Source organism: Impatiens glandulifera, chromosome 1 (genome assembly GCF_907164915.1).
Source record: "Impatiens glandulifera chromosome 1, dImpGla2.1, whole genome shotgun sequence".
Lineage (NCBI taxonomy): Eukaryota > Viridiplantae > Streptophyta > Magnoliopsida > Ericales > Balsaminaceae > Impatiens > Impatiens glandulifera.
In genome coordinates, this window is record NC_061862.1 from 19223217 (window position 1) to 19232737 (window position 9521).

General features: G+C 33.7%; 1 protein-coding gene across 1 annotated transcript; it reads right to left on the reverse strand.

Annotated features, from left to right (window-relative positions):
* Positions 1–4994: 4994 nt before the first annotated feature.
* LOC124919967 lies at positions 4995–5416 on the reverse strand. Its single transcript, XM_047460344.1, has 2 exons — positions 5110–5416; positions 4995–5002 (listed from the first exon to the last, which is right to left on the reverse strand). The coding sequence occupies exons 1-2, from the start codon at positions 5414–5416 to the stop codon at positions 4995–4997; spliced, it is 315 nt and encodes a 104-aa protein (XP_047316300.1).
* Between the last annotated feature and the right edge of the window lie 4105 nt (positions 5417–9521).

Consider the following 9521-nt stretch of genomic DNA (forward strand, 5'->3'; position numbering starts at 1 on the left):
CAAATTTGAGAAACACAACCTAATTAAAACTTTAGACGATCGATGATTTTAAATTAATTATCAAGAAGGTTGAGATTTCAACAATAGAATAAAAAATTTTCATACTTAACTTAGATTCTTCCTTTTATACGGGAGCTTAAAAGAGTGTTACTGTTTTTTTAATTTGTGGAGAGTTCTTTCATGGATTAATTGAAGAGAATAGGAGGTGTAGGTTAATTAGATGTTCGCAGCGGAATAATTTATATATCTAATCTAAACATCTAATCATATGATCATGCATAATTGATAGAATCATGATATATAGTTTATAGAAATATACCTTTGATGCGTGAACCGGATCAGATCTGGTAGTAATGAATAATCGAGAGCCCCAATTGTTGCTCCTCTACTTGGTCCACACGAGCCGACTAGATCTTTTTACTTCCGACTGCTAGGACGAAAAAGACAAAGGGGAAGCAATCCAATTGCTAGATTAAAAGATGATTTCTTCCTTTTGGAGTTCTCACCGTAATATAGCAAAAACCGTTTTAAAAGAGGAACAATTCTCTCTCTATTCTCTTCCGTTTTTTTTTGCAAATAAGTGAATCCTTTTGTATTAAATAAAATTCCATAATTAACCATTAATTATATATTATTTTATTTCACAATCTTAACTCCATAATTAACCATTAATTATATATTATTTTATTTCACAATCTTAACTCCATAATTAACCATTAATTATATATTATTTTATTTCACAAATAAATAATATTTCTTATTATTAATAATATCTAATATGTATTAATTATATATTATTTTATTTCACAAATAAATAATATTTCTTATTATTAATAATATCTAATATGTATTAATAATTAACCATCTTTCTCGTTTATCTAGTCAGTCAACTATAAGTGTGTGACCTCATAGGATCCGATTATAATAGTTATGGGTTTAACCCCATTAATCGTAGTTGGCTTCTATCAAAGCACTACGACTCCTAAAATAATCGGATTAAATTATATCTGTTAATTTGTCATATCCAAGTTTAGTCATTGCACATTAAATTAAAGGACACAATTCCTTCAATCTCCCACTTGTCCTTAAACAAGTGTGCAATATAAGATACCCTTGTCTCTTAATGTCTTATTTGATGATATGGTAACATTCATACTTTTCTATCAAATATATTTCTTGAACTCTGAGTTTGAACTGTCAATTAAACGGATGATTCATATTAATCCATCCGAGCATGGCCATGCATTTTCAGTTCTCGCTCTTCAAGTGGTCGAGACACCATTCCTGTTCAATGTATCATAGTATACATGAAGTAGGAGGACTTATCCATTCTTGTATGACTATGGCTCCCACTCAATTTTTAGCAATCCCAACTACTGCCTTTATAACTCCCTTTTACGGAAAGCGTTTAACAGTGTCAAAGAAATACCAATCATCAAGTGAGGCCACAACATACTCATGTCTGAGGAATCTACTAAACATGGTTTAACTTAAAACTCTACAATCTATTTTGGAGAGTCTTAAGGTGGGTCAGTCTTACATGTATCATCCATAAACATATATGTAATTGACTAGACATCTCCATGTCCTTATAGCCCATGAAACCTGACGCTATCAGTCAGCTTACAATATAGTAACTTATAAAATCATCTATGTCCATTTTATGATTTCAAACTATAGACTTTTAATAATTCAAAATTTCATTTCACTTAATGGGGTTTCATTCACCAGAACACTTAAGGTGATCCCATTTGTTAATAATGAATTATTTGGACATATTATTCAATATCGATAAAAACAATATAAATAAGGATGAAATATTATATATCATAAAATCATCAAGTCAAACATAAAACTGGTATCTAACACTCATAAATACATAATGTAATACAAAAGCAAACTCAAAGCCATTCTCCAATGTGCTTGAGACCCTTAGCCCTAGTGTGACTCTCATGCTTGGGCCTAGGCATATGTTTGGTTAATGGATCTGAAATGTTGTCATCAGTATGCACCTTACACATCCTAATATCACCCATAGTGATGATGTGTCGAATAAGGTGATACTTTCTCATAACGTGTCTGGATTTGGAGCTCGAACTCGGTTCCTTTGCCTGAGCTATGGCACCATTGTTGTCACAATAGATGTCGATAGGCATTGAAATGCTAGGAACAACACTGAGTTCATCTAGGAACTTCCTCATCCAAACGGCCTCCTTTGCTGCTTCACTAGCAGCAATGTACTCAGCCTCTGTTGTAGAATCTGCTATAGTACCTTACTTGGAGCTCTTCCAGCTCACAGCTCCTCCGTTAAGGATAAAGACATAACCCGATTGAGACTCAAAGCCATCTCAGTTAGTCTGAAATCTTGCATCAGTATAGCCTTGTACGATCAATTTTTCATCTCCCCCATATACTAAGAAATCATCATTTGTTCTTCTTAAGTATTTCAGGATATTCTTAGCTGCACTCCAGTGTGTTTCTCCAGGACTTGATTGGTATCTGCTACACATGCTCAAAGCATATGCAACATCTAGACGTGTACATACCATGGCATACATGATAGATCCTATAGCAGAAGCATATGGGATCTTGTTCATCTTCTCAAGCTCAGCAGGTGTTTTAGGACACTGCGTCTTGCTGAGATATACACCTTGTTGAATGGGTAAAAATCCCTTCTTGGAATCTTGCATCTTGAATCTATTAAGAATCTTATCAATATAAGTTCCTTGACTTAATCCAAGAAGCCTCTTAGATCTATCTCTATAGATCTTAATTCCAAGTATGTACTCGGCATTTCCTAAGTCTTTCATTGAGAAACATTTCTTCAGCCATTCTTTTACGGACTCTAACATCGGAATGTCATTCCCAATAAGTAGTATGTCATCCACATACAAGACTAAGAAGGCTGCCTTACTCCTACTAAACTTCTTGATAACACAAGGATCCTCTTCGCATCTAATGAATTCAAACTCTTTGATCTTTTCATCAAATCGAAAGTTTCAACTCCTGGATGCTTGCTTAAGTCCATAAATGGACTTCTTAAGCTTGCATACCTTCCCAGCATGATTTGGATCTTCAAAACCTTCAGGTTGTGTCATGTACACATCCTCTTCCAAAAAACCATTTAGAAAAGCGGTTTTGACATCCATTTTCCATATCTCATAGTCATAATATGCAGCAATAGCTAGGATTATCCTAATGGATCTAATAATGACAACTGGTGAAAATGTCTCGTCATAGTCTATACCATGAATTTGTCTAAAACCTTTGGCAACTAGTCTTTCCTTGTAAGCAGATGCATTTCCATCCTTATCATTTTTGAGTTTGAAAATCCATTTGCTTCCTATGGGTTTTACCCCATCTGGAAAATCTATCAAGTCCCATACTTAATTTTCAAACATCGAATCCATTTCAGACCTCATGGCGTCAAGCCATTTATTGGAGTCTGGACTCGTCACTGCTTGCTTATAGGTCGAAGGCTCACTATGTTCTAGCATAAGAACATCAAAAGGCTTACATTTAAGATGAAATCATCATAACGTCTTGGTTGTACCCTTGGCCTTTCCGATCTACGAGTGAGTTCAACTTGTTCAACAACTAAATCCGGAACATGATCTACAACTGTTTGTAGATCCTCTTGTTCTGGTTCTTGGATGTTCTGAGGCCCTGAGCCTTCAAAAGTAATCATCTCTGCATCGACATCATCCATGTCATTTTGTTGTTGAGTTTGTTGCTCTTCATCATCTTGAACTGTTTCAAGATGAATATTTCTCCCACTTGACTTGTTGGAAAGGAACTATCTTTCCAAAAAGACACTATCCCTTGCAACAAACACCTTTTGCTGAGTTGGATTGTAGAAGTAATATCCAAAACTTCCTTTTGGATACCCTATAAAAAGGCATTTATCTGATTTTGGGGCAAGCTTCTCTGTTTGTAAACGCTTTACATAAGCTTCACATCCCCATATTTTCAGAAAAGACAACTTTGGAACCTTTCCAGTCCATATCTCATATGGAGTTTTGTTTATAGTTCTTGACGGAGTCCTATTTAGTGTAAGTACAGCGGTAGTGAGGGCATATCCCCAGAAGGATACCGGAAGATTAACAAAACTCATCATTGATCGGACCATGTCTAACAAAGTCTTGTTTCTCCTTTCAGACACACCATTTAGCTGAGGTGTTCCTGGGGTAGACAACTGTGTGACTATCCCACAGTTTTTCAAATGATGATCAAATTTGTGGCTCAAGTACTCACCACCACGATCAGATCGAAGTGCTTTTATTTTTTTGCCACTTTGAGTCTCTACTTCGTTTTGAAATTCCTTAAACTTTTCAAAGGACTCTAATTTATGTGACATAAGGTAAATATACCCATATCTACTCATGTTATCAGTAAATGTGATGAAGTATCTATAGCCACCTCTAGCTTCAGTGCTCATTGGACCACATACATCAGTATGTATTACGCCCAGTAGTTCAGTAGCCCTTTCAAACGTTCCTTTGAAAGGTGACCTTGTCATCTTGCCCATCAGACATGATTCACATGTATCAATGGATTCAAAATCCATGTCTTTTAGAAGCCCATCTTTGTGGATCTTCTTAATGCGATTCACACTAATGTGACCCAATCGACAATGCCATAGGTAGGCCTCACTCAAACTATTTAATTTTTGTCTTTTGTTATTTATGTTATACAATTCTGATTTGAGATCCAATACAAAGAGTCCATTACTCATTGGAGTAGTCACATGGAAAATATCATTCTTAAAAACAGAAATATTTCCATTTTTAATGCTAAATTCAAAACCTTCAGAATGTAATACAGCAACCGAAACAAGGTTCTTAGTAATGCAAGAAACATAATAACAATTATTCAGTTCTAATATTAAACCAGAAGGTAAAGATAGACTTAAATCTCCTACGGTAAGTGCAGCAACACTTGCTCCATTTTCAACGCGCAGGTCTATCTCTCCTTTCTTCACTTGTCTTTTATTTCTAAGTCCCTGCACATATGAAATAATGTGAGCACCACATGCAATATCTAATACCCAAGTAGGACCATTATTTAATGTGAGAACATCAGTTGTCATAATCTCAATAACATAAATACCTGAAGTGGAACTCACAGTCCCGTTCTTCTTGTCTTCTAGGTACTTGGGACAATTTCTTTTCCAGTGTCCCTTGGCCTGACAATAAAAACAATCATGATCAGCAGCAATCTTTGGCTTCTCACCACCCTTGGGTTTGGCAACTTGCTTGCCTTTCCCTTGGTTATTGTTCTTTTTCTTAGCCACCTTCTTAAACCCCTTCCCATTGTTGACATTTAGAACTTCCTTCTTCTTGGCATCAATAATATTTCCTTCAACATTTTTAAGCATGTTATGGAGCTCATTCAGATCATGCTTTAGACCATTCATATGGTATTACATTCTAAATGGTGCAAAACCATCATGTAAGGATCTAAGAACAATATCAGTGGCCAACTCTTGATCATATGGGGTCCCCAGATTTTCCATCCTCTTGAAAAGCCCAGTCAGGCTAATCACATGAGGACTCACTGGTTTTCCCTTCACAAGCTTGCTATCAAGTATAGCCTTGTGAGTCTCATATCGCTCTATCCTTTCCTGATCCTGAAACAATGTTTTCAGTTCAGTTATGATAGTATAAGCATCAGAATGCAAAAACCTCTTTTGCAATTCAGGCTCCATTGTAGCTAGCATGAGGCAAGTAACAGGTAATGCTTCAGTTTTCACCCGAGTTGATGTTGCCTTCTCCTCATCTGATGAGGTTCCGGTCACAGTAGGGATATGGGTAGTTAGGACGTCCTCACGTCCCTCAGACCTGAGAATAATTCTCAGATTCCTTTCCCAATCAAGGAAGTTTGTTTCATTGAGCTTGTTTTTCTCAATAATTGAGCGCAAAGAGAATTTCAAATTATCGTTCGACATATTCTACAAAATATAAATGACATACAAATCAGTTTATGTTTTGAAATTTGCAAAATACTTATAATTGAACAACTTAAAATAAGTGAATGCACATTTTATTCAAGTTTTTATAGTCCCTTATGAATAAAATGATTCCAAGATCCCATTACAGACAATCCCCAACGTACTTTTGCACCGCCTTAGGTCTTGTGTATTCAAGGTAAGTAACAATTACTAATTATAACTTCTTATAATTCTTGGTTGATGATCCACATCCAATGTAGGATTCATCCCCATGCCTCAAGATCCAAAACTTTGCCTTTTGGTCTCTTGTTGGGTACAACCGTATCAAGGTTTATGAATCCCCGTATAGATTCATCCTCAGGAGCCTAGGGTTGAGGAAAGACACCCTCGCTTTTGCGAAACCTATCCAACCAAAACCATAAGCTTCATGGGTCATGACACGGAAATGCATTGCCCCAATTTTCTTTAGGAACTTAAATTTTGATTGTCTTTTATTTATTAGTGAAAATTATTATAAATAAAAACAATGCAATGAAAATTGTGATCCTAGTATGGCCCCTAAGATGCAAAAAAAATATATAAAGAACTAAACTTCTTTGGTCTCCATGCTTGCACCCTTCATGGATCTCTATCCTTGAACTTCATGGTTCTTATTTGTATTACATAATTATTTATAATAATCTAATTATCAAAATAAATTACAAAATACATAACGATACATATATCGTGTTATAAGAAAACATAACGATGTTCAGATCGTATTTCTAGGCCATACTAAAAAAATATTAATCTTTAATAAGTGGGATTTCCTAACTTTTAGAAAACAAATATATCATATTTATTTGATCCAAATATTTATATAATCCAATTAAAATAAATATTTCTTTTATTTTCTTAAAGATAGTTTTACATTTTAATCTATGTAAAATTATATCATCGATATAAATCCGCATCAAAATTAACAGTTAATTTATTGATCCTTTCAACATATGCAACCTTGCGCTCTGATACCACTGTAGGTTAATTATATGTTCGCAGCGGAATAATTTATAGATCTAATTTAAACATCTAATCATATGATCATGCATAATTGATAGAATCATGATATATAGTTTATAAAAATATACATTTGATGCGTGAACCGGATCAGATCTGGTAGTAATGAATAATCGAGAGCCCCACGTGTTGCTCCTCTACCTGGTCCACACGAGCCCGACTAGATCTCTTTACTTTCGACTGCTAGGACGAAAAAGACAAATGGGAAGCAATCCAATCGCTAGATTAAAAGATGATTTCTTCCTTTTGGAGTTCTCACCGTAATATAGCAAAAACCGTTTTAAAAGAGGAACAATTCTCTCTCTATTCTCTTCCGTTTTTTTTTTTGCAAATAAGTGAATCCTTTTGTATTAAATAAAATTCCATAATTAACCATTAATTATATATTATTTTATTTCACAATCTTAACTCCATAATTAACCATTAATTATATATTATTTTATTTCACAAATAAATAATATTTCTTATTATTAATAATATCTAATATGTATTAATTATATATTATTTTATTTCATAAATAAATAATATTTCTTATTATTAATAATATCTAATATGTATTAATAATTAACCATCTTTCTCGTTTATCTAGTCGGTCAACTCTAAGTGTGTGACCTCATAGGACCCGATTATAATAGTTATAGGTTTAACCCCATTAATCGTAGTTGGCTTCTAGCAAAACACTACGACTCCTAAAATAATCGGATTAAATTATATCTGTTAATTTGTCCTATCCAAGTTTAGTCACTGCACATTAAATTAAAGGACACAATTCCTTCAGGAGGAAGAAGGGAAAGATAGTGAACATGCCAAAATAAAAATTAAAAAAACTTGTAAAGAAAACTAGTAAAATAACTTAATAATAGATAAAAGTAGTGGAAATAGACAACAAACGACATTTTTCTAATTCGATAACTATATGATTATCAGATATCTTTCTTTCCTTTAATCTCAATATTTTTTTGATAGAGATGATTTTGGGGAACAACACAAACAACATCTAAATATGAAAGAAACAACTTACCAATTATAAATTCGTCGTCGTCTTAAATTGCAACATCGTTGTCTGAGTAAATTAAATTCAAGTTTTGGTCTTGTGTTGTTTGTAATGACCACAAACGAAAACACAATTTGTTCAATAAACTCATACATTTGTGATGGGAAAATGTATTTTTCAAAATAAAATACCTTTTCAACTAATTGAGTATAAGATATGAGCAAAATAGACGGAATTGAAGCAACAATGCAAAAATAATTTCATCGTGGAAAACCTCTCTTCAAATCAAGTAAAAAATCACGGGACCTGAATATGCCACTTAACAATCCACTATCATCAATAATGTTACAAATAAGGTTCACTCTAAATATAACCAAACTAGAGTCTAATCAATTGCATCAAGATCACACAATAATCTTGGCAATAACAACAAATAATAGAAATAGTAAGATCAACCAACCTTATCAATTATATAATTCTGGTTTCTCTTAGATTGACTTAGAAGCCTTAGAAAACAGATCTTCAATGTTCAGAACGTAGCCCCAGAAATAACCAACAAACTGTTAACGTTTGAAGTCGATCAAATAGTACAAACTCCAATAAACAGAAATCTTCTCCAGTTGCTACCATAAACGCTTGAATATGTTTTTGTTCTATTCTCTCTCTTGTTATTCTCAAAACTCACTTAACATAAATAAAACATAATGTAAATTCACATTATATACTCCAGGCCTAAATAAACCCACACCAAGTTGGGTCTCTCTAACTAGGAGGATAAAACTCAACAAACTCCCTCGACCGACTAGTTAGAGGGCAATGTCATCTCGACAATTGAGTGATAGAACTCGAACTTGTTTCGTGATAATACATTTGTCATCATATCTGATCAATTATAATATTTTTCTTTGCAAGAAGCCTTTTACAACCAACCGAACATTATATCTAGGTTGTGAATTATGATTATCTTGCTTCAACCGATAGAATCATCGTTGTTAGCTTAAAAGTGTTATTCACACAAAGAGATTACATCTCATCTTCCATGGCATTCATTCATTCCTTTTTGTTTTCACTTTCCAATGTTTCTTAAAATTACTCTCAAGTTCTCCACCATTAGTAAAAAATACATACTCATTTATTGTGTGTCTAACTGAAGAACGTCTCTCTCGAGTAGTCCGTCTTGGTTCATTATAAGAAATTGACTCATCAACATTTTCATTCCCTTGTTGATTATCATTTCTAGCATTAACTTTACTACTAAAGACAACATCAACAAAATCATTAGTATTTAAAGGAAACCCAACATATAAGTCCATACATTGATTTTTAGGAGCAACTGGAATTTAATTCATTTCAACCATCTGCTCATTATTTGAGTGAGAATTGTTGGGAAAACCTATAAACACAGAAGAAGAAAACAAACGAAAGAACACACTAACAAAATTTGATAACGGAGTTCGGCCAAAATGTTGCCTACTTCTCTGAGCACTAAGACTATCAATTAATAAAAAGAAGAGATACAAA